At 40.6% G+C, this 26,621-nt stretch overlaps 2 protein-coding genes across 4 annotated transcripts in view; one reads left to right on the forward strand and one right to left on the reverse strand.

Annotated features, from left to right (window-relative positions):
• Nucleotides 1–7,451, forward strand: part of inpp5f (inositol polyphosphate-5-phosphatase F) — a 143,141-nt gene extending 135,690 nt beyond the window's left edge. For 2 of the 3 annotated variants that reach the window (XM_052027641.1, XM_052027642.1), the window contains 3 exons: nt 427–555; nt 2,083–2,170; nt 5,373–7,451. In XM_052027641.1, coding sequence (XP_051883601.1) covers nt 427–555; nt 2,083–2,170; nt 5,373–6,540 — 1,385 coding nt within the window. In that variant the 3' untranslated portion in view covers nt 6,541–7,451. The remainder of the gene's footprint in view (nt 1–426; nt 556–2,082; nt 2,171–5,372) is intronic. The other variant, XM_052027644.1, reaches the window with a different exon arrangement.
• Nucleotides 7,452–9,606: 2,155 nt separating this feature from the next.
• mcmbp (minichromosome maintenance complex binding protein) overlaps nt 9,607–26,621 on the reverse strand; it is a 34,317-nt gene continuing 17,302 nt past the window's right edge. Inside the window, exons 8-16 of the mRNA XM_052026855.1 lie at nt 26,301–26,398; nt 24,853–25,031; nt 23,668–23,791; nt 22,686–22,803; nt 20,617–20,782; nt 18,524–18,657; nt 15,945–16,109; nt 15,769–15,857; nt 9,607–13,730 (exon numbers count right to left, since the gene is read on the reverse strand). Coding sequence (XP_051882815.1) covers nt 13,604–13,730; nt 15,769–15,857; nt 15,945–16,109; nt 18,524–18,657; nt 20,617–20,782; nt 22,686–22,803; nt 23,668–23,791; nt 24,853–25,031; nt 26,301–26,398 — 1,200 coding nt within the window. The 3' untranslated portion in view covers nt 9,607–13,603. The remainder of the gene's footprint in view (nt 13,731–15,768; nt 15,858–15,944; nt 16,110–18,523; nt 18,658–20,616; nt 20,783–22,685; nt 22,804–23,667; nt 23,792–24,852; nt 25,032–26,300; nt 26,399–26,621) is intronic.

Genomic DNA, 26,621 nt, shown 5'->3' on the forward strand with positions numbered 1-26,621 from the left:
ATGGAGAAGCAGACGAGGGAGTCACCAAGGGAGCGGCCGTTTGCGGATGACGCATTTGGTGGTGGGATCTCATTAAAGATCATGGAATTTATGAAGGAACATTTGTTGAATGTGGAGGCTGGTGGGGTAGAAAGTGGGGACCAGGGAAACTGTACCCTTGCTCTATACAGGAGAGGTGCAGGAGACATGAGATGCTGTCAAGGGCTCTGTCAACTTCCTCAGCTGTGGTTTCCATTGCTGACGGGTCCCTTAATCTCTCCATTGTTGACAGATCTAGTGTACTGTTACTATAGAACTTCAGGTTTTACTCTGGGGGTGGGGGGAGGAGGAAACTAAGAAAACTGGGATTGGTATGCAAAAGAATTGATGACTTTGTAAATAGTTGTAACCTGTAGTAATGTAAATAATGGCTTCTTTTATACATAGGACCAGAGCCAACTTTATTTGGGAAGCCCAAGTTTAATTGTATGAGACTCCATTACAAGCACAATGGAATTAGTGGATACTTTCATACATTGAGAGCTGTGACTCGAAACCCTGAGGAGGATGGAAAAGGTAAAGTTCTTCCTTTTTAAAAAAAAATTATTGTACGACTGGTTTAGTTGTTTCATTGTTGTATTGGCAGCTGTATGTGAGGTGTTCTGTGGATGCGTATAAATCAGAAATGTTTCGTTCACTATTCCTAATTATACATCTTCATGTGGAAGGTTGTTGAACATTACAATATATATTTTTAGTTGGCATTTTAAATTTTAAAATCAGTACAGCTTAAAATGCAAAGAAAGACAATTCTACTGCAGGTACATACCAAAGATCTATATGCGGGTTTTTTTTTAATGCATGCTTGAGATGGATAAGGCTAGATTTCTATCAGGGTTTCAACTGATATTCACTGGGAATATCACTTTTCAGTGAGTCTAATTAGCAATTGTTTAATATTAAAATCAACGTGTATTTGAGAACAAGAGTTTTGGTTAAGAACTAATGGTACAAACTTTATTATTTTAATCATTCCTTGAGCTCCTGCTGATATCCTCATTCTGATGATGAGCAGTAACTTGATCGGTAACATTCTTGCTACTTAAGTCTAAAGTTCATGAATTCACAATCTCTCCTGCAAAGACTTAAGTACCAAGTCTATGCTGACAGTTCTGGTGCCAGCACTGAGTGGGTGCTGCTCTCCTGGAGCTGTCATCATTTGGACGTGTGATCTTTTGAATGAGACATGAAACCAAGGCCCCATCTGTCCTCCAATTACCTTTCAAAGTGACATCAGGAATGAGGGAGTTCATTTAAGCCTTTTTCATTTGTCAGTACAGGCTAATTGGAGCACATAAATTATTTCCTTTTCCTGTGTTCATTTGTAAATGTGATTCGTGGAGCCATGCTGAGGTGGGGAAGAAAGGTGAAAAATTGCTCTTAATGTCCATAGGCGAGAGTTTTTTTTTAAAAAAAAGCAAGATTGTTGCTCGTGTCTATGTATGAACATTGGACGAGGCCAAGGTCATTCATGGCTGTGTCAAGTAGCTTACTGAGACACCATCTGAGAAACTGCAACTGTGTGAGTGATTGATTGGAATTAGTTTATTATCATCAGAAATGCAGTGAAAAGCATTGGTTGTGTGCCATCCAGACAGTTCATTCGATGCACTTGTGTATGGAATGCACAAGTGCATCAAGGTAGTAAAAAGGAAAACAATGCAGAATATAGTGGTACAGAGAGAGTGCAGGTAGATTGCTGACACCTATAATTAGTCACAGACTCTGAGGAAAGTAATTCGCTCTAGTTTCTCGCCTGAAATAGTTGGATGTTCTATGATTTCTGCTGCTTTCCCTTGAAACCTCAATCAGCTTATCCAGTGAGATGCCAGAGTATAGATCAGGAGTGCCTAATTTCGATTTTTGTGAGCCACAATTTCTGTATCCTGATGTCAATTTTGAACCTCACCGCTCAGGGTATATGTATGAATGACATACAGCAGGGAAAGGCATCAGTGGGCTTTGGAATCTCCAGTGAGCAAGAAATCAGTGCCTTCAGCAATAACACAGTGATGCTAATTGTCTTTCTAAATTGGTTTGCAGACACCCTTCAATGCATTGCAGAGATGCTTCAGCTTACAAAGCAGGGCCTGGGAATAGATGTGCCAATTCTGGAGAAGAAATTAGAGAGGTGAGGTATTTACTACTTGCTCAAATTGCCTGCATGACTGGGCAGTAGCACATCAGGAAAATGGGCTCATTTGAAATACTTCTGTGTTCTTGGCCCTGAAAGGCAGACACTGCTGAACTTTCATAATTAGCATTGATAGGAAAAATGTCCTTCATGAGTAAAAGGAGTTTTTTTTTGGAAAGTGAAACTGGATGCTGAAGCTATCCACTCCACTCCCTCCATGTTGTTCAACTCCAAATAATTAACTAATTAGCTTGTAAATGATGTCTTAAGCATTTTTCTCAATAGCTGTTATGGTAAAATATTAAGTGTCCTATGCCACTGTATGGTGGGTTCTTGTGGTAATGAGTGGGTGTCTTGTGTTACTGCTCTCCTATTCAGTGAAATCACTCCTCACTACTTACCCAAGCCAAAGCTTCTCATAATGGTGAAACTTTTTCTTATCTTTGTTGCAATCTAAATCATTCCTATAACTTCTCACTTTCTAATACCATTGTTGAGAATGTCTGGTATTTCTTTCTTGTGAATTAGTATCTTTCCTGTGGTGGGCAGTGCCCAAAACCATACTTGGTGTATAACCATCTGAATCCTGCTTTGCTTTTTATCCATTCTTTTCGATTTGAATTCCACCTTCTACATCTTCAGATATGTCAGCTACAGCAATCCAAATATCCTCCCTCAATGACCTTTTTGCTCTTCTTTCCAAAGCGCATGACTGGACCATTCTCCACTAAACCTTCATAATGCTACTCTGCTAACCTGTCTCCAACTTACTGTCAGCCCCTTTGGAAGACCGTCACTCTTCGTATGCAAATTATTTATACGAACTGAAAATCAGTAGTTTTATGAAGAGCAACACAGTGTTGGAAGAACTCAGTAGGTCAGGCAGCATCTATGGAGGGAAATGAACAGTCGACGTTTCAGGCTGAGACCTGAAACGTCGACTATTCATTTCACTCTATAGATGCTGCCTGACCTGAGATCCTCCAGATTTCCAGCATCTACAGTCTTTCTTGTGTCTCTAGTTTTATCAGATTTCAGGAGCACACCACTACCCATGAATTTGAAATAATATCCATTTTACTCCTGACCTGATCTTGACCCTTTGTCATAGTTTCTATATCTGCATGCCCCTCATTGCCAGGTTCCTTAATTTTCATGCCTATGTGTTGCATTTATCAAGCTCTGAAACTGTGTACAACATTGTCCATACTCTTGCTCAGTGTTTTGTTTGCAGGTTTGCTTTTGGAATGATGTAAAGAGCCCCAACATCTCTGAGGGTAACAAACAGAATGTTGTGCACTTCGGGGAGCCCTGCTGTTTGGTGACAGCTGTGCTGGCCCCTTTCCACAGGAAAGGCAGAGAACATTATCTCCTAAATCCACAATAATTGATGTTTGTATGATGCATGGGTGAATTATTGACCTTCCAATGTGGCAGATTTCTGGACTCCACAGACTTGTAGGGGAATGTAGTTTCTGGACTCCAAAGCCTTGTAAGGGACTTGTAGAGCTGTTTTCCTTGGAATTTGTGTTTAGGAAGTGAGTTGATCAAAGTTTTCAAGATAGTAATGCAAACAATAGGTAGATTATTCCCATTGTTTGGGGAAACTAGGACTAAGGGAATAGGCTAAAATATAGAGCAAATAAGCACCGCCAGAGCATTCCTGTCAATCCCATCCCCTTATCTTCCTGCAACCAATTCTTTCTTTTGCCCATCAGCTCCACACTGACTGTCCCACCACCCCCCTACAGGGGCAGTTTACAGTAGCCAATGGACTAACCAACCAGCACATCTTTAGGATGTTGGAGGTAATCAGAGCATCTGAGGAAACCCATGTGGTCACGGGAGAAAGTGCAAACCTCACACGGGCTGATGCTGCCTGGGCCTTTTTTTTAATGGCTCCTGAACTCAACCACATTCATACCCCATTTTTAATTAGGTGCTTCACAGGAGTCATCAAACAACACTTGACACTTATTTACATTAGGGGATTAAATAAAACTGATAATGTGGATGAAAAGCTAAGTTTTGAGGAGGATCTAAAGAGGTGCAAGATAATGGAGAGAGAAATCCAGAGTTTAGGGGTTTGGCAACTGAAGGCACAGCCACCAATGATGGGTGAGTTACAGTGGGGATGCTTATGAAGCCAGAGGTGATGGAGTGTATATTAGTTGGAAGGGTTGATTGGTTTAAGGATAAGAGAAGGCATGGAGGAATTTGAGTACTTATGGTTTGCTTAGTCAGTTGGCATGGGTTAGCAAGCATAACGGTTTGGTGAACAGCCCCTTGTAGGGTGTGGACTGCAGAGCTTTGGATGACTTCAGGTTTGTGGAAAGTGGGATCGTTGTCAGGATTCCATTGGAATAACATGGTTGAGAGTTGCAAGAGCGGAGTTGTGCAATGTGATGGCGGTGGAATTAGGCAGTCTTGTTCATTGTGCAAGTGTAATTAGAAGTTTGTCTCAGAAATGTAACACCTAGGTTGAACAATTGCTATTTAGCCTCTGACCCTCATTGTCCCCCATAATCATTGTGCAGTAGGAATAACTATATTTTACACAAAGTATCATCAGGTTTTGTTTTAAATTGGCATATACGGTTTGAGAATATTTCGCAATTTAACCCAGCATCACATCTGATTTGATCCTCCTGACTAAACACCCGAGCCATGGGATTGCTGTTAGGAGTTGTTGCAGGGGAAGTTGGTGAACTGAATGAAGTGGGGGATGAGGAAGTGGCCATCTTTCCCAGTAGAAACGTACCTGGTTGGGAAATGCTTCAAGCTTCCATCAGGACTACTCGTCAAACCTTTCCCACTGCAGAGTGGGAAGCATTGTGGTAGCAGTGATATTTAATTCCATTTGCTCCCTGTTGCCAGGGTGAGATGTTTCCTCACAAAATGTTTTACTTTGAACAATTTTGGTTAAAATTGTCACCTTATTGTTAAACTACCTCAAGCACAAATTGGATTACAGGTTGACCATATTACAATCATGCCTCGCTTGAAAACAGCTCAATTAAGCAGCTCTCACAGATTGTTGCAGTAATTTCACCCAACCCACAGCTGCAAAAGGTTAGGCAGTAACACTGTAAAAAGCATTAAACTAGCACTTATGCTAGTTTACTCTTGGACTTGAATAATGAAGCATTTGATCTTTTTGAAGTGCTACAGAAGTAAAACCTTTCATGTTATTTTTCAGGAAACGTAGTAAGCCACATGAAGATATCCTTGGAATTCAATCCAAGAGTCAGGCTTCAAGCAGTACAAGCTTAACCCAAGGCAAGAACTTCCTTATCAACAAGTTTTCCTCCCTTAACCAGAAAGTCAAACAAACCAAATCCAACGTCACCATTGGAAATTTGCGCAGACTTGGCAACTTCTCAAAACCAGATGTGAAGGTCAGTTTCTTGAAACCAAATCTCCGGGTGAATCTGTGGAAATCAGACAGTAGCCTGGGGAGTTCAGATTCCCCTGTACCAGTCTCTAAAGATGAAACTGATTCGGATATTGAGATCTCTTCTGACACGGACTCTTATGAACCTGATGGCTTCCTCTCCAATTCCAAATCGGATGAAGATTGCCAGCTGTCAGACTCCGAAGACGTAGGGCCTTGTGACTATGTGCTTCCCAGCTGTGGTATTGTTGCCACAGGACCTCGTTCACGGTTAGGCAGCCGATCACATTCGATTGGCAGCACAGATTTTAGTATACCGCATAATGCTTCAGAAATCCACTTAACTCAGACTAATCCTGAACACAAAGGTGAAGTTGTGATTAATGTCCCGCCTTCCGACAAGGCACCAACTGGTGATGATGTTCTCGTTGATTTCAACACTCCTATTGACACCTATTGTCACCAGTTTGTAGAAGATGCACAGCATAAATCTCCAGAAGCTTGTGTTGCAGATCTTGTTTTCCAGCAGGAGCAGCAAGAATCAAGCAATAGCGGCTTGGGAGCAACATCTAACACCGAACCTGAAGTGATGGATGTGCATTTACCAAGACCCTCTGAGCTGGCAGTATCCTCAGCTAGCTCTAATCTACCTTTCCTTTCAGTGGAACCACCGTATCCTGCTGTATTGCTAGATGACAATCCAGCCTGTACGTCCAATCAATCTGAAGGGGAGGCCGGGTTACAAACAGCTCCTTCCCAACCAGATGATGCAGGCAGCAGGGCTGTTTCACCGTTTGCTAAGATCCGAAGTTCAATGGTCCAAGTAGCAAACATGACCCAGGCAGGACTGATCCAGGGGGTAAACTTTGCTGTGGCAAAAGTCCAGCGAACCCCTGAAAATGTAACTGAGGGTCAACACCCCCAGCTAAAAGATATGTTTTCTCAGTGCCAAACGAGGATAATCCAGATTTAGCCACCGGTGGTCTCTGATCTTTGTAACCTTGACTAAGGGGAATACTTTTAAGTTATGATCCAAGACCAGAAGCCCTTGGGAAAATATATCTGCAGTTTTGTATGGAGTCTTTAACAAATAATGTGGGATTTGAGGTTTTTGGATAATCTGGGTAATCCTAGATCTTTTCATTAAACTACTGGAGCACTAACTACTGAGCAGGCCATTGTGCAATATTAATTATGGTAGTATGTATTAGGCTGGTGGCAATGTAATTCCAGTTGATAATGACTGGCTCAAACCTGCCCTGTTCCAGATGGTCTTATCCAAGTAGACCGGAGTTGTACACTCCATATACTTAAGCACATACCATTCCACACACTTTAGGAGTGCGCAGTCAGTGAAGTGTAGCAGTCTGTGGGGTAATGAGTTGCATTTTGCCCTAGCTGATCTTCACTGCCATCTGGGGAAACTGCCTCCAATGTGTTCAAACTGATTGGAACACTTTTTTTAAAAAGAAAATCTTAAATCTGTTTTCATTTTATGAAACAATATCCCCATGCAGCTCAAGTCTATTTGAAAGGACTTGAATATCTCGTGCTTATTTCATGATTAAAAGTATTCTAGAAATCTGAACTACTGTAAAAGTATTTTCCTGTCTCATAACCAAGGAGACAAGATCCTCAAAAGTTAAAAATGCAAGTGGTGAAGGGGCCTAAAAAGAAATTTGACTTGAATCTGATGTAGCATTAGTACAATCCTATAGACAGTGCCTGTGGTTTTTCATAAATATACTGTAGCTAGACTGTAAATGTGATATCTAAAGCAGGTTCCTAATTGTCTTAACTGTGCCCTGATATCGGGCTTTATGTTGCAGAGAATTTCTAGATAAACAACTGTCCATTCCTGAAATAAAACACTCGGTATTGTAATTTAAATGTTTTAATGTGCTTATTTATTCATGTTTTGTCACAGTAGTGTGGTTTCTTTGGTGTGTTTAAAATAATGCACATGCTACAAAAGTAGACTTGCTCCAGTGTATTTTGACAGGAGGGATGAATATTATTTTAATTAAAAAAGTTGAAGCAAACCATCCTGTTTTCATAATTTTTTCTGAGTGCAGATGTTACAGCAAAAGCATTTTACCATTTTACTTGGTTCATAGCAATGTCTTCCCACCCCCCACCCAAATCTGCCAACATAGTGGTCATACAGCAATTGCTTCTACATTCTTCAATCATGCACCAACAGTGCAGGCTGAGGCAGATCCCTTAAATACCCTTCGTGTGGCTAAGTAATGACAGTACAAAAAAATGCTATCTTGTATCCTCTGTGAAGATTATTGCCTTATTTCCTCTCATTCCATGAGTCAGTTATTAAAATATTTACTCACTCGCCCTTTTGAAGTCGTATATTAATTCTGTTGCATAATAGCACTCTGATCCCAAGTGAAAGAAGTGAGTCACTGGGGAATGGAAGGACACACTCTCCAGTGCCTGGAATCAAAAGGGAAAGGAAACCCTCAGGACATTGGTACAATGATTCTTTAGGTTCAATTATCATTAGCTGCTTCATCAGTAATTGTTCTCTGTTGTAAGTAGAAGTGTTCCTCTCCATCTGCAACCACAAGTAATCCGGTTATGTACGTGAGATCGGAATGATATCTGAACTTGAAATGATGAGTAATGAAAAGCAGTCAGGCTAGGCCAAAACGCCCACTGTGAACTTTTGTCCCAGGAAGCTGCAAGGGGTTGGATATTCCATTAGATGAGCCACAACATGCTATTACTGCTAAATGGGTTGGTGACTCAGTGATCTGCCCACTGACATTGCAAAGTCTTAAAGCTAGGAGTGCAGCTTTATAGCATCCAGAACATGATACTTTAAATGAGTGATTCCTCCAATGCCTTCACTTGTCTCAGTACTGTGGTGGCTGCTAGGTTGAGTGAGCTGGGGCTTTTCTCTTTGGAGAGGAGGATGAGAGGTGACGATGGAGGCCTACAAGATAAGGGGCATAGATAGAATGGACAATCAGAGACTTTTTCCCAGGGTGAAAATGGCTAACATGAGGGGGGCATAATTTTAGGTGATTGGAGAAAGGTATAAGGGGGATGTCAGAAGTTTTTTTTTTACACAGTGATGGGTGTGTGGAATGCACTGCTGCCAGAGGTTGCAGGGGCAGATATGTCAGGGCCATTTAAGAGAATGATAAAGAAATGGAGGGCTATGTGAGAGGGAAGGATTATATAGATCTTGGAGGAAGATAAAATGTCGGCAAAACATTGTGGGCCAAAGGGCCTGTCTGGTGCTGTAGTGCTCTGTTCTATGTTCTTTCTGCCTGCATATGCTCCAAATCCCTCCATTCCCTGCGTATTTGTGTCACGGTAGCGTAGCGGTTAGTGCAATGCTATTACAGCGCTAGCAATCGGGGTTCAATTCCTGTCGCTGTCTGTAAGGAGTTTGTACGTTCTCCCGTCTGCATGAATTTCCTCCCACATTGCAAAGACGTATGGGTAGGTAGATTGAGTTTAAAATGGGCGGCGTGGACTTGTTGGACTGTAAGGGCCTGTTACCATGCTGTAAATAAAATTTTAAAAAAATAAAAAAACTTGTGCCTGAAGTCTCAAATCATTTGCTACACTGAGACATTTTGTTAATTAAATAGTTAAAAATACAGCTATTCTTTCAAGGTCCATCATATCACCATCAGTCAGGCAATAGCAGGCAATCTTGCCACGAGCATCCAATACAATTTTAGTTATGCAAATGGAGGCCCAATTTTACCATGCAAGAGTTTTAGCAGATGGAGGTCCTTCTCTTCCCCTTGAAGATTTCCACTTGAAATTTTTGTTTCTTTCCATAGAATATTCACTACCACATCAGTCTATGCATGTTGAGAATATACCAGAAAACAAGTGTAAGATTGATCAGTGATTTAAGACCAGTTAAAATGGGTTATCTTCAGTAATATTCATCAACTGAACCTTTGTTCTTCAAACACTTTGCATGGCTGCCATGTACAAAAGCTGTACAATATAATGATGCCCAAGGCAATTGTGGTGCAGATCAAGAAAAACTGACCAGTAACAGCTTCAATCTCAATTTAATGATACAGGTTCCACCCAAATTACATTTTACAGAACATGACAGCAAAAGTAATGAATCATTTGAGTTTCTGCTACCTGCATTTTCCACACAAGGCAAGTAACTACAACATACACACATTTTTGAAGGGTTCTGCACACCTTTCTTCCTGAAGTAAGTGACCTTGCAATGGAGGTCCAAACCCAGGCAAACATTCTTTTCTGATGGTAGTTATGTCAGTTCCACAAGCTATCTCTCCCTGCTGTCAGCAATGTCTCATAGCATCATGAAACCATTTCTAGAATACCACAATCATTCAATACTCCAGATTGGAGAACACTTGGAAGCACAAAGTAGCAAGAGTACAGCATGTAATCTGCTAGAGGACTTCAATTTCCCATGATCGAGAACAACTTGATGGTGCCCAAGCCCTCATTACATCCTTGATCCAACCACGATCCCCAGTACTGAATTTCAGAGGGGAGAGGAGGTATATACCCAAGTGTGGTATCCGGCTGCTCTGGTAGAACTGAAGTGGATGGTCATCAAGAGGAAAAGATTCCAATGGATAAAGGCATACTTCACACAAAGGAAAGTGATTATGGTTTTTGGGAGGTCAATCATCTCAGCCAAGGACATCATTGCAAGAACTCCTCCAAGCAGTTTCCTAGGCCCAACCATTTTCAGCTGATTCATCAATGATCTTTCAAGCCTAATCATTAATGGACAATTGATGTTGTGCAATGTTCAATTTCAGTCACTGCTCTTCAGCCTACAAAGCAGATCCCACCTGCATGCAACAAGACCTAGATAATATTCATTAATATTCACTATGAGCTGATAAGCTTCAAGTGTGCCACAAAAGTATCTGGCCATGTCCTTTGCCCTTCAAAGCTATTACTACCACCAAGTCCCCCATTAATAATATACTTGGGGATTACCCTACCTCTGAAACTCAATTGCATAGATACTGAGGCTACATAAATAGTTCACTGGCTGGGTATCCTGTGGCAAGTTACACCTCAAAGCCTTTCATTATCTACTAGGCACAAATGGAATATGATGTACTCATCACTTGCCTGAATGAGCCCAAGATGCTCAACGCCATCCAGGACAAAGCAGTCTGTTGGAATGACCACCTCCATCTCCCACCTTAAACACGCATTCCTTCCACCACCAGTGCAACATTGTTGCAGTATATCATTTCTAAGCCTACAGAAGCTTCTCTTGGAATGTTCCAAACACACAGCTCCCGAGATCAAGGATATTACAGAAGGCATGTGGGAAATGGCTGCAAATCATACACCATCCTTCATCATCACTGGGTCTAAGTCCTGGAACCTGCTCTCCAACAGCATTGTGGGAGTAGTGAAGTTTCAAGGTGGCAGCTCACCAGCACCCTGGAGTGGGATCAGGGACAGGCACTAAATGCTGGCTTTGCCAGCAACATCTCCAAAAATCCAAGTTTTAAAATGGTATTAATTTAACAAATTTTCAGTTACTATCCCTGAAATCTTGGAAAACATGCAATTCTCATTTACCTTTTGGAAAATGTATATTTATCCCACCCTTTTAATTTCAGGGGGTTCTTTTACAGGTTAGAGGAGGGCAGCAACTTTTAATAGCTCACTGGTGGGGGCTGTGTGTGTGTTCTCAATATGCCTCACTCATAATCCAAGAACACAGTTATCTAAATTAAGGAATAAAAGATTGTTAATTGTGAAAGGTCAGTAAATTTCCCTCAGAAAATGATTGGATTAAATACTAATCAATTAAATTAATGTAATAAAAAAATCTATTTGAATAAAATTAGTCTGCCATAGTTTGCTGAATGAAGTAACAATGAGTAGTCAGGCAAGGAAAACAGGTTTAGTGCATTCAATGGCCTCTGAATAGAGTCTGTAATGGTTTTATACAAACTATTGATTCACTCTTTAAAGTCCTTCAAAGTTAGAAAAATGCTCCTGGTACATTATCATGCGGTACTTTCAATTCGATGGTTGTGTAGATACAAAGCTTTTCTTAAATTTTTAAAAAATAATTCAAACAAAACTTTCTAAGACAGCTTTGCACACTGACAATGGCTTTAGAATTGTGAGATGATTTATGAGGAACTAAGTGCAGAATATTTTTTGTTCCCCAAATTAAAAACTGATTGATATAATTCTTGAGTTCATCTGCTGTTCAACAAACAGCCAGTTATTAGTAACGTTATCTCTAGTACATAAAGGGGCTTTCTTTGGAAACAACATCCTCAGGTCTAGACTTGCATCCTCAAATCTAGTATATTGTTGGGACAAGCTCCACATTCCACTGTGCTATACCATATTAAAGGTAATCTTGTCTCTAGTACTGTTTCACTAGAAGAAAGCAACAATTCACTAAGGTTTATTTAAAAATATCATCAAGAATTTGGCAACATCTTGCAAACATTGCAACTGGTTCAGGAGTTGGGAAATACTTTAATCTGAGGAGCAGACAAAACTTTTTTCTTCAGTTTTCTATGAAACAAAAAGGTATTGAACAACTCCTCTTTGCTGATGGCTGCATGGTCAAATGTTTGGCTAGGCCTCACTCTGTTCCTTCTGAAATTGGACCAAGCTACTCAAAATTACTCCATATCTGCAATATTACATCAGTAGACAGGAGCTACTGGATCAAAGTAGAAAAGAATTTAATTCTGGACTCAAATGGAGAAAGATAACACAGTCCTGCACTTACTGCATTCATCCAAACCGCTGACATCTGACATGCTGTGAAGATTTTTATCTTTAAGTTTATTATTAGAATATTAAGACATTCTTTAACCAATCACTCCAATAAGAAAACACGAAAGAATCTCAGGATTCCTATTAAAATGTCTGCTCGGGTGCTCATGAGCCCTACTAAATATTAACCAGTAAATCACAGTCAGGGTATTCCTTACCATTCTTAGTCCAAGGAAGAGAATAATATTCCACCTGCATGATAATGCAGACTCATAATCCACTTAGATTAAATACAAAAACGTAGGAGTGCTGTAAGACAAGATGAAATGTAGGCACTGGGACATTACAAGCTGCTCTACAGTTTTGCTTTGACCCAAATCATATCAATTATAGTCTTCTTCTGCACCCCTACAAACCGTTAATCTACGCCTTGCACTTGTTACCAGACACACATTCTACATATCTGAGTAAAAATAGCTCAAAGGACAGGTCATTTCAGCACATTGGCCTCATCAGGATTTCTATGACATCTCATAAGCAAATCAGTAAAATCACAGGCAAATAATTTTAATGAACCTTTAAAAACTAATTTTCACAACAGATGTAAAAATGTTTTTTTTAAAGAATTTGAAGGCAGTTTGTATGTAATTTTAAATACCCAGTGAAGTCTGACGTAGTAATAAAATTGGTAAATAATGGACCACTTTAATGCTGGAAGTTAACCCATCATCGATCAAACAGTTATCCACACTCAAAGCTATGACGTGTAAACAAACTGATCCACTCGTGGCTCCAGCATTAGTTTACAGGTTAAATCCGGATGTGCAAATCTCAGTAGAAGTTTACCCCAACCCACGATTAGACTAATAATTTAAAAAAAACAAAAGTAACAATTGAAATCTTGTTCCACTTTTTTTTTTAAAAAAAGGCATTTTTTTTTAAACAAGTACAATGTTATGCAGTTTACAAAATTACAAAAATAGCCTGTATCTGAGAAATTGTGGTAATAGAGGAATGTAGAAGACATTTTCACAAATGAATGTACTCAACTAAAATGCAGAGGTTTCAGTACAAGCACACATACATTTTGAATTAAAGCTGTCAGAATTCAGAGTTAAGAAATTTTTGTAAGAAAATTTGATACAAATGGTCTACAAAGAAGAACAAAGTGTTTTTCCTCAATTTGACAGATTTGGCAGGTGGGCTGAGAAGGAATGTTAGCTCTGTAAATTTACATGAAGCCCACTGGCACACAAGTTCTGTTGAGTTTTATTGACAATAAAGGTTTGGCATTAAGGTTCATTGCCATTTACATGAGCTTGTTGCTGTATTCTACTTTTGCGAAGAACCTCCAGTTGCTTTGCTCGTTGCCATCTCTCACGCGATAAAGTTGTGTGGCCAGCACTCAGTGACACCAACCTGTTTATTGGTAAATTAAAAAGGGTTTTTTTTAAAATTAAAAGCATTACTCACAAGCTCAGATCAGGTAAACATGCTCAGGTAAACACAGAAACATTTCTATGTCTTGCAAAATTATGACTTACAGTGCAACTTAGTTTGCTTTAACTCCCACCACATCCTCTCCCTCTTAGTTAGGTTTCAAGTTATTTTTTGATATGGATATCTTTGTAGGATTAACTGACTTGGTTGTTAATGCCATTGGTTAAGCACGGGAAGTGTAAGGTCAAATGAAAGCACCAGTATTGCTATGAATCAACATTTCACAGCTTGCACTTCACACACAAAAGGATGCAGCTGCTACAAAAGGTCAGGCATTCAAGTCAGAAACCCAAGGGGAGATTAAGGCTATTTTCCTTCCTGAAAAATTTACTGGAAGCAACCCAGTCAATCACCGTCAGAAGCACAGCCAATATGCCAACTCTAATAGAATGATTTATCAGGGAACAGTCCCGAGGCCAAAAGAACAACAACACCTCATACCTGGGAAATCTACACCCCAATGGTAGGGACAATGAATTTTCCAAACACACAGAATCCACACCCCATGTTCCTTTCTTTCTCCTTCTGATCCACCCAGGTTCTCTCATATGTTCTTACCCACGCGCCCCCCCCCCCCCCCCCCCCACACAACATGGCCCAGTTTTGTTTCCCTCCCCCACCTGGCTCCATCTGCCCATCACCCACTGTTCCAATCCCTTCCCCTAGTTGGCTCCATGCCGCCATTTTCCCTACCTTACCTGGTTCCACATCACGTTCCAGCATCTGCAGCCTCGTGTCTCCACCTATCATTTTCCAGCCTCTGTCTCCGACTCCACCCTCCCCTCCCTCCACCAACTTAATCTGCCCATCATCCCCCTCCTCACCTGCCTTCCCCCCATCTCACCCCTCTATACTGCCTCTGTCCCCTCTACACCCTCAGCGCTGATAGCAGGGTCTCGCCTGAAACATCAACCATCCTTCTGCCTCCACCGATGCTGCCTGACCCACTGTGCACCGTTATCAGGATGTTTGCTAGTAGATGGTTCTGCAATTTCACTACTACCTTGAGTGAAGGCACTGTTATGCTGTAGCCATTTTAACAATACCTGCTTATCAAGACCCAGGCGCAACCTGTATTGCTAAATTTCCATTCATAGCCTCACAGGCAAAGGTGAACTCTTCAGACACCTACTTATGTGGACGCACAGGGTTCTCGTCATGAAGTTCTGTTTCGGCTCTCTCAATCTCCATCATTGAGCTTATTTTCAATCCTGCCCCAACCTTGGGTAGTCTGACAAACAGCAGTGAAAGTAGCCAAAAATACAGTGATGGGCAAAGGGGAGGTGTGCAATTTGGACTGCTCAAGCAAAGTGGCAATACAGACATTAGGTTCCTTGTATACTGCAAACCTCCAGAGACTTCTGCCAGCGATCTACGTTCAGTACCTGGCTGCTGAACCTGCAGTCTGCACCCTCTCTGAACTCCAACTTAACCAAAATACGAAGACCTGCAGCATCATCCCACCCTTCACCAATAGAAAGTGGACCCAATCCCATCCCCAAATAGCTCAATTAGAATTTTGCCGCTATCCCTTCCTCTACAACTTCCTCCTTGTCTATGCTTTACAGACTGAACTTCAAAGGAAGAGTTTCTGAGCTCTTGTGGTGGTGATAAAAAAAATTTGGCTGAAAATATGGGATTGGAAAAAGCCTTTAAAGAGGGAGAGAGGTTTTTTTTTGAAAGAAGTTCCCCAGTCAGGCCCAAAAAAACAATTAGTCCTTTAACTCATGATCTCTACAAGGCCTGTTATGTTGCCAGATCCACTAGTTTAATTACAGTGTCACAACAATTCATAAGATAGCGTTCCAAAATACTTTAGTGAAAAGGTGAATTGAAACATTACAGGAGAAATCAAGGATGATTAACTATTTAATATGTTCGTTATAAAACATTTATAATAGTCCACAAAACAATTCAAGCAACACGCCATTGCATTACCCACCCACACACAGCCTACCTTGCCACAACAAGCAATTGATGGAGATCTTCTGCAGTTATGCTTTGAGGATCACTCTTTCTCATCTCCACAAAGTCTTCCTCCACTGCCTAGAATTTAGGTAATTAAACATGGAATCACAAGTTATTCATTTCAGAGCCTAAAAAAAATGCTCTTCAGAGAAAAACATTTTGTACCTTGGTCACTTCATCAGATATACTGTAGTCCATTAGCCGAAGCAAGCTCAGGTACATGCGAAATTTCTTCAGCATGGAAGGCAGCACAGCTGTGAGTAAATTGGTCATGTATTCTTCCACATTTGCAGGAACCATCTGAGCTTGTAGGTGAACTTGGCAGTCAAACTATAAAAAAGAAATAGTCCACTTCAGTCGAATCTACCAGAGAGCCACACAGCTCACGCCAAGCTGAGATTTCACCGAAAATCTGCCTCACTGCAACTTCATTTCTCTTAACAATATGATCTAGCAATGTAGGTGGATCGAGGATAGTAACAAATAAGTGGCGTGTTACACATTCTTGATTGAACATGGCACGGGTAACCTATAGGTTACATTGTTGATCTACGTGCCCAATTACAAGATCACAACAATTCATAACAAATGCAATCATCACTCAACTATTTTCAGATAGCAATTGGCAGAACAATTTGCATCTTCAGTTACATCTCATTTTTGGGAGGGAGGTGTGTGTGTGTGTTTACACACGTGTATATACACATGTGTGAGAATGGCCAAAATGCAAGAACGCAGCCACACCAATCCCTTTCACCAGCACTTGGTTCAGAGTCTATGCCTCGGCGATTCAAGTGTCTGTCCAGATACTTTTCAGATGTTGTGAGAGTACCTACCCCCACCACACATTCAGGGGCAATGCAATCCTGACTATAACCACCCTTCGAGTGAAGTCTGCCCCCACGCCCCCCCAACCTCCCTACTCTCCATCTTACAGTCATGCCCCCTAGTTTATTATGGGGAAAAGTTTCTCAATATCCATTCTACCCACGTCCCAGACGGCATCGCTCTCGGGATCTCAGGACCACACAAGCTTCTCCACCACGACAAGGTGACAATCCATGGAGAAGCTTGTGTGGTCCTGAGATCCCAAGAGCCATGCCATCTGGAGCTATGCTCCTGGTAGGGTCACCCATGGCGGTAAGGTTGATGGTGAGGCCCCTGACAAAGAACAATCCAACTAAGACCTCAACAGTGGAACAGGCGGATGGAGTTACTTCGAACTCAACGGCTGTGAAGGCGGATGAAGCCTGCAACAAATCCATCAGCTCCAATTGTCGTGGTTTCCATGCCACTGGAATCAGCTGGTTGATTTGTGAAGTATTGTGTGCTTTTTGTAGTGCAACATTAAATACACATTAAACAAATACACGCACTGGCATCTTTGCTCTGTGGGCTTATTGGACTCATAAGCCACTTGAGAGCCCATAAATAGATCAATGGAACGAAGACCATCATCCTCGACCTCGAGGGATAGCCACGACGACGACCCAAGTCCCTTATCATTTTGTACACCCCTATTAGGTCTCTGTTCAGGCACCTCCCCCACACTCCCCCCACATACCACCACCACGAAAAACAAAAAAAAAGCTGGCATGGCTATTTTCTCCTCGTAACTGAAATGTTACATCCCAAGCAATGTTCTGGAAAATCTTCTCTGCACCCTTTCCACTGCAATCATGTCTTCAATAGCGTGCGCGCTCCTGGGCACCAGAATACTCCAGCCATGGTCTTACCAAAGTTTTGTAAGGTTGGACCATGATCTCCAACCTCTTATATTCTAGGCTCTGGTTTATCTACCTATGCTGCATCTTTAGACATTTATGGACTTGTACACTAGGATCCCACTGTTCCTCAGTACTCCCTAGGGCCCTGCCATTCGTGATGCATGTCCTACCCTTACTAAACCTGCCAGAATAAATCAACAAGCACTTATTAGGATTAATTTCCATCTGCCATTGCTCCACCCAATCATAGAATAGTACAGCACAATACAGGCCCTTCGGCCCACAACGTTGTGCCGACCTTACCAGCTGATCAATATCACTCTGTAACCCAAGACCACCCTCAACACTATCAATAACACCACCAATTTTCACATCATCTGCAAATTTACTAATCATACCTCATGCAACCTGTTCCCTGTTGTACATTGATCTCGGGCTTTCAAATCACAAAAGCAATCCACCACCATCTCCCACTACCAAGCTAATTTTGGATTCAATTTGCCAACTTGTCTTTGCTCTTATGGGTTCTTCCTTTCTGGACCAGCTTTCCCTATAGGACCTTGGTAAAGGCCTTAATGAAGTCCAAGTAGACTACATCAACTGCAAGGCCTTCAAAAATATAGGAGTGTGGTTGACGAAGTTTAGTTTGCAGGTGAGCATTTCTTCCCTCAGTGAAGATAAAACTTAGAGCCTTTTTATTCCACTAGCTTGGGAGCCAATGTTTGCAAATGGCACAATCAATATGCAGAATATTTCTCCCTACATTCATTCTTTTTTTAAATTACCATTTGATGCAAAAAAGGGAAGAGCAATGATTCACATTGATTCAAAACTTGCAAGAACTTCCACTAAAATTTAGTACATTAGTAGTGAAGCATTATATTGTTCTGGCATTTGGCCTTTCGCTGGAAATTACTTTATAGCTGTACTGCATATATTATTTAGGGCAGGAGCCAAAAGACTTGGATCACTCTACACGTTGTAATGCGAATGGATAAATCCAAACTGTACACGCACCGGTAAGAGAGATCTTCCTTCAGAAGTGATGAGTACATTAATATTGCAAGGGAATTCCATCTTGTGGTAGTTGAAGTCATAGTCTACCTTCTGCCAAGTAATCAAATTACCCAGAGCTGTCACATTTCGAACTCCTGTGAAAGATTGGCCATTAACAATGATTAAGATTGATACAAATACATTTTTTAAAAAACGGCATCAGAAATTAATTGGATCGAACGGTGGGAGTGAAATGATTTGTAAGGAAATAGCACGTGATGGGTGAAACTTAAGAACATTTTCATTCCGCCAGTGTGGGTACCAGTATTTGTAAACTGCATCCAGACAGCCGTAACAGTTGTCTATAACCAACATATTGGTTTGAAATTTCTGCCAAGCTGCTCAACTCTCACACATATGCTCTTACCCCATGGGAATCATTAGAAAGCTGGTTCTGATTGACAATTCCACAGAATTAATTTGTTCAACAGTGAGGCCATCCCACCCCAGGTTGAAGCAGCCATCAAAACACTTGAATGCATGTGAATGTTTCTAACGGTTCAAGAATTAAACATGGTATAAAATTTAACAAGCAAAACAAACATAAAAAGAGAAAATACTTAAAACATAAAAATGGCATATTACAAATTTACCCATCTCCCTTACAGCCATTCATCTCCACTGAAATGGAGATGTAACTTGGTACAGGTTCAGTGGGCAGATTTCCTAGGGCGACTGCTGTAAAACTACAGGAGGTTCACTCTCTACATCTGGAGCCCTTACAAAGTGCAATGAAAATGACAGCTGCAGTTAACTGCATGGAGCTTGGTACTTGTGAAAGTCCTGAACTTCACACAAGTGTAAGCAATAAAACCTGACAGTTCCACATAGAACTGGCTTTTTAAGCAGGGATTTTGAACCAATGAGATCTTCCAATTAAAATTTCAAAACCTTTGAAGGTAGGTCAACTATAGTCATTACATTTCTAACCTGGAAGCCACTGGTAATTGAAGCCAAGGACTAAATGATCTCTGGAGCAAATCAGGCAGCGTCTGTAGAGGGAAGTGGACAGTTGACATCTTGGGTCAAGGCTTCATCTGGACTCGACTTGAGACGTCAACTATCCACTTCCCTCCACAGATGCTGCCTGACCTGCAGAGGTCCTCCAGCAGCTCGTTTTTGGCTCCAGATTCCAGCATCTGCAGTCTCTTGTGTCTTCACCGAATGACCTCTACATACTGACAGTCACAGCACAAAGGATCATGTCGTTAAGGCAGTGTGAAAGTAATTAGTTGCCCCAGTTGATGTTTTTAGAGTAGATGTTTTATGCAGCTTTAGTTATAATACATCAAACAAGAAAAGTACAACTCCCCAGGGAAATTGTTGTCTCTTCTATGCATTTTAAAGTTAAAACTAGACTAGCCACTTGCAGCACCAACTGCAATATTCTTCAAATATAATTTACTCAAAAACTCTAGGCCTGAGTTTTGAGAAGCCCAGATGGCAAGATGAGAACCCATAGTAATAGGACATTAGAGATTTTCTTATTTCCTCAAACACTAAGGCACCCAACTTTAGAAGGAAAATACTCCTGGTGCTAGAAAATTAAAATTCTGAGATGCCTTGCAGCTTAGGAAGCATCTGTGGAGAGAAGGTTGGTTAAGCTAATAGGTCTAATATCACATCAGGCACTCGCCTTTCCCAGATGTTACCTGCTCATCCAAGAGCTTCCGGCGTTTTCTGGGAACTGACACATTTTCTAAACTAATGGTTCCTGCCTGCTCTTGTTCATTCACTGATCACAAATGTTAGAATCTTACATGAGCCACTGCAGTCAAATCTTACAAATTTTCAATAAAATTTCAATCTCTATTTAAGAATACTAATCTCACAAAGTGCAACCACGCACTATTAGCAGAAACTTGTTATTGTTATGATGATTAATTAGGTCTGGGAGCATAACCAATTCCCTGAGGACTGGCATCTAGCTCAATTTTACCTTTTTTATTAATAAATATCACATCAGTATCTTAACAAGCTCAGCTACTGAAGATGAAACAACGTTGTTCAAGAACTGGCAAGATTTGCTTTATACTGTAAAGTCCAGTTCTGACCTGTAGCATCCAGCTGCCCTTGTTCCAAGAAGGTCTCATCTAACATGAGAGAAGTGTTACTGGCCAGCTGCAGTACTCCAGTAACGAGGCGATTGGCTGTGTAGTCTTTGTGTGGGATGAATCGCAGGGTGTTCATGTTGTGGAGTGTCATGGGTAGACAGTATGACTATTCAAACAGAAAAATAAAAATCAATTCAGAACGCACTTCCAAGCTTCAGATTAGCAGACTAAACAGTCAATGACAGCAGTAAAAAATGACGAAGCAACTTGGAAAACTGTTGTTACAATTTTTGCACTGACAGCTTTGGTTTAGAACACAAAGAAAGATTGTGTGCATGATCATGAAAAACATTACCATATGTGCTACTGTTGTTACTTATAAATCATTCATTCCTGTGTGAGAGCTATAAATAACCATGTGCTATAAAATCTGATGTCTTAGTTATGTCCAAATTACCTAAAATTTTGTCATCAAGATCCATCACTGTGTCAATTACAGAACACAATCTCCCCCTCATTCATTCGAACAGTTTGATTAAAATTATATTCTGCCAAGACAGATGAAGCACACATTTGTGGCATTTGAATCTCAAAGCTGCTTTCACTTTCACGTGGAATAAACAAAGAACCTTAAATTACTCAGGTCACTCATTCTCAGGAGTACAAAGGGAAGCTTCTACATCTGGACCAACTGTGCAAATGCATCAACAAGCTAGTTCACTTTGTTTAAAAAGTGGATATTCTCATTAATAAACTTATTCAGAGTAAGGGCCAAACCAAATATCTTTCTTTTACACTGTAGTTTCAATTTGTAATGATCTTAATCATTTTCAAGTTACAATAAAAAGCATATCTAAAAGAACTTGTTGTTAATCAATAGGCATGGATGTTGGTAAGTAGAATGATTTTGTAAAATTCTTAATGCCATTGTAGCTCCTCATTGCTCTGATACTTCCAGTTCCCTTCCTGAACACTGTCCTAACGTTTGGTCACGTAGATGTTTTGCTCTCCATCACACATTAGGCTACTCTTCTTTGTGCATTGATAAGAGGTACAAAGGGCGTCATAGGCAAGTTTGCAGAAGCTGCTGGAAAGCAAGAACAGAAACTCAAGTCTGTTTTTTCTTTCCTTAATCATATCAAGAGTAACCTGGAACATATTTCACACCACATGACACCAGTTTATTACATACGTGGATTAGAATTGCACAAGGCATCTCTCTGGTTTACGTGATTACAAGATGGATTTCTGTTGCGCATCTCAGGAATGACTTGCTTTACAAGTTGAAGTAGAGCAATATCTTAAAACTGCAACCAGGCCATAGGTGATCAGTGAGATAAACTGTTCCATCTGACAGCTTCCTTCAATGTAAGCGGTGGACAGGTTTTTGAGGATAAAAATCTTCCAAAGCTACAGACACAGGGTATAGCAAGGGATCAACCCTTGTGCTGTTGTTCGACAGAGCAGTGGTCCAAGTGACCTCCTCCTGTACTCAAGGTTTCTATGATTCTAGGATGAATAGTTTGTGCATTTCCCGTTTCTGTGCTTTAAGAACAAACAATTTACAGTTTGGAATATTCTAGTAAACGTACAAGTTCTCACCCGGTTGTGTACAGTCATATGGCACGTGTACAATTTCTAATTTTTCCTTCTTGCCTGGATGTTATAACATCAGTGGTGTATATTCCCAATAGAACACTAACAGGAATGTCTCTCTGCCATTACAATCAAAGCTTAGAACCTTACTTGGAATGATCGTTGCAAAAATCTTGGCCAGAGTGGGTTTCTGTATACAATTTCTGATCCCGCTCCCAATCCAGAATGTTACAAAAGGTCAATTCCGACATAACATCCCCTCAGACCTAATCTCACACGTGCAAAGGCTGACTAAAATGCACTGACCATTACAACTATCAATGTTAATGGCAGGGAGGTGAATTTCCTATAGTGGTCACCCACCCATCCAAGGTTAATGAAGAGGCAAAACGTTTTATTCAAGTAACACCCACAGAGCAATCATCGGCATGGAATAATCAAATTCCCAATTTGACATAATGTTATACACTTACTGATGGGACCAGTTGTTGAATGGTCCTGTGTAGGTGTTTTGTGTAACCATTATTCCTCGGGCAGCCACTCAGGTTTACTGTGAATTTACCCAATGGAAGAATGTCACGCCGGGAGTATCTGCAACATGTATCAAAATGGATTAGTAAGCAGTGTCACCTGACCAATCTTGAACGATAGCTGCAGACTTCAGAATAAAACTGCTTGCATTCTCCACACACAATTTATCATTCCCATCTGCATCTGTGGCAAGTCCAAGAGACTTTCTTCTGCGCTCTAATTTCCTGCACTAATGTTCAATCCTCTTGTGCATTAATTACAGAATCTCGCACAAGGGTGGTTTATGAACCAAACCCTTCAGGTTCTGCTCGACTCCAAATTATTATAGTTTTAAACAAATCACTAACCTTAATCATTGAGTTAGATGATTTGATTCACACAAAACAGACTTTTTAGAAGAAATAATTTTTTTGAAAAACTACAAATCCACCAGAAGAACCCTGGGTGCATTCTCCCTTGAACGCTAACATACCTCAATTAGGAGAAATATCATCCTGTGTCAAAAGATGTCACTTTGGAAGAAATGGACAGCTTCATAATAGAGCAGGAAGTGGCTCAGAGTACTTTAAAGATTACATTTGTACCAAAACTGATCTGCTTTACATGGCAAGATAAAGTATAACCTTGTGAATGGGAACCAGAACAGTTGTCATGTTTAATTTCTTCTTTAACGATTTTTTTAAAATGAATACTGGAGGTTCTGTCAGCCGTCTAAAGAAAACATCTATATTTCCTTTGTTTAAAAAGTTACAATTTCATCAGAATTTAAAGCCAACTTTATACTCATAGAACGTATCAGTGTTAGGGACTTGTTTAATGTCTTAAGTGCAAACTATTAGCTGTACTACATTTTTTTCTGCACAAGCATGCATTAAAACAGCCATATCAAGTAACACAATGCAAAACATTGGATTAAATACTTACACTGTTGATATGAAATGTAACAGGAGATATTCAGCTGCCAGACTGTCCCCCAGTAATGCATGTGTAAGAAACCCAAGCAACTCGGCTCTGACTGTTGATAATTCAGGCATGATGTTTGTGATAACTAGAACAGATTACAAAAAAGTACAGTCACACAGCACGGAACCAGGTCCTTTGGCCTAGTGAGTTTGCAATGACCATCAAGCACCCATTTATCCTAATCCTACACTAATTTTATTTTATTCTCTTCACATTTTAAAAGGGTACATTTATATAGTATTTTAAGTTTGAGCAATTCAGTACTACACCACAACAAGCAGTTCCTAATTTGCTCCCCAGAAGTTCTCTCCAGCATTCTTAAGTCCTGACCTTGGGTCACCCCTGTCAACATTGCAGGAACAAAGACCAGTGAGTGAATTATCTTTGCACTTAGACCAACAGCTTCCAGTGTTTGAACTTGTACCAGTGGAGCAAATGGATCAGTTGAACAAAGAAGTCAGAAATAATTATAATTTATTCAAATCATGCATCATCAATGCACTCATTACAGAGAAAGTGCCCAATATATGGGATTCCTGTTGCTCAACCACCCTGGCTACCGAATACTTGCTATACATATTTGCTCTGCTTTTGTGTTCAAGATTAAAATCATTGCAAAATATTCTACTCCCCTCACAAGATACAAAGTAACAAAGTCTGGGCTTTGTACAACCAGATGGAGATCACTGTACATGGATCCTTAATTCAGCAACTGCATCGTTATTGCTTCTCCCTTGTATAGCCTCGATGTATCGATGTGGTGAAATGATCTGTATGGATGGCATGCAAGACAAGTTTTCCCCCCACTGTACCCGAGTACATGTGACAATAATAAACCAATTAAAGTTTTCCCACTTTTGGAAATCAACTGTTCAGATGCTTCCACCAAGGAAGAGCTCCTATTTATTTGAAGGCAGTATTGTGCTCTGTACCTTTTCCACGAGGAACTGGTTTGAAAGAGACCAAAGTTTGTTCTAACCCAAGACCAATTTTAAAAATCATCACGCTGACTGTAGCTTCAGCCTACAGCCCATTTGAGCTTGGGGTCAAATTGGAAAGAATAAAGATGTTTATGTTCTACTAGGATATGTCTGGAGGTGCATAGTGAGGATGAATAATAGAGCTAGACTAAGGAGTTGAACTCACAGTCCTTGCTTTCTTTATCATGCAGGGCAATAGGAAGGAAAGGATTAACATGCTGGAGTTTGCGAGTTACGATGGCATGAAGCCTTGGAACCAAGGAAGGTGGAGGACTATGAACACGTTGTTCTTCCATGGTGTCCATACACTCAGTCGGATCCAAGATTGACAATCCATCCTTTGCACTAAACATAATGGAAAGGGAAAATTATTGTTAAGACTATCTCAATGACACAAAGCCACAAACCCCAGATTTATTTTTCATTTGTTTCTTCGATAACTGCAACACTGAGTAAAAGATGCAAAGCAAAATACTTGCCTTTGATTTCATAGCACTGAGTGGAAAAGTACAGATTACACTGCAGGGAACTACTTTGTGGACAAAACCTCTATTGAAAATGCAAAGTAAAAATTTGAATTTTGCATTAAACAGGAACCGATGACCTCTAACCATCATTCCACAGCCAAACATAACACCGTATTCTGTACTTCAGTAAAACAGAATAAAAATAACGCTTCTGTACATTGGCATCTCACTGAGCATACAGGCACGAGTTCCTTGGAATGACTGCTTAATGGCATCATATACACTGATAGCATTACGGCATTGAGAAACTGACTCTGTCCCATGGTTTGGTGTGGAGACAAAGTTCAGGAGGGCTGGTGTTGTGCGGGCCAGGGTGAGCAGTGTGGCTGCTCAGTACCGAGATGTGGGACTCAGGGCTGCATCCAGTCCCTGTGGTTTTCATACCAGCCCGATCCCACAGTCTCCATCATTGTGTTCTGTTGAATGTGACGATAGCTGCTACCACTGCCTCCCCTCTCTTTTTTCCCCCTCGGCTGCGCTGCTCTTCCCAGCCCAGTTCCAAACTCCACATCTCAGCAGTGTGACCGCAATGCTCGTCACAGCCTACCTGAAACTAGCCCTTGTAGGCAGCTTCTCCACATTGGGACACAAGGCATTCATTGTTGAAGAACACTAGGAAGGTCAGGATTCGTGCAAGGTTCCCAGCACAGCAGTGCTCTGCTCAAGCAGGTGTCTTTTTTGAAATATGGATACGAGTGTGCATTCAGACTCTAGGACGAAGAGCACTATCATGACTCAGCACACTGCAGGGTAGTACTAGGCAGAGCACCACTAGGCAGGGCACCACTCTGGTCATTGCAAAATTCCAAGTTTTGTATTCAGAAGACAAATTTACTATATTTGACAGATCATTAACCACAAAATTACTTGCTGTTCTGCACTGAGCCTGATAAAATGCTACAGGAGAAAAAAAAATCAAACATGCATAAAAAGGAATTAAGTGATATTATAAAAACTCATCTTAACATCAGTTACAAGATTGATTAATACAGGCTAAAAATGTGAGGAAGTTCATAAGAGACACAACATAACAAACAGTTCCTGTTAATAATCATGGTAATTGTCTATACGATCTAATACATCTTACCTCTCTTCATTTATTACACCCAGTGCTGGATCCACTGATAAAACCCCATAAACTTCCAGCATGTCATTGACTTTGAAACTATCCCAGTCCTCATAGATCTGTCAAATAAAACATTAATGGACAAACATTCAGAACAGAATAATGCATGACAGAAGCAAGTATTCAATATCTTCAGGGGCTTTTAATTAAAAAGTACTAAGTTACACGTTGCCTAACAAAAAGTGTGGAGAAAAATTACAAATGACGACACAAAGTAAATTTTGGGGGAAACATCAAAATATTTTGAACTGGAGAACTATGACCAATTTTTAGAAAACACAA

This window comes from Pristis pectinata, chromosome 12, assembly GCF_009764475.1.
Source record: "Pristis pectinata isolate sPriPec2 chromosome 12, sPriPec2.1.pri, whole genome shotgun sequence".
Taxonomy (NCBI): Eukaryota; Metazoa; Chordata; class Chondrichthyes; order Rhinopristiformes; family Pristidae; genus Pristis; species Pristis pectinata.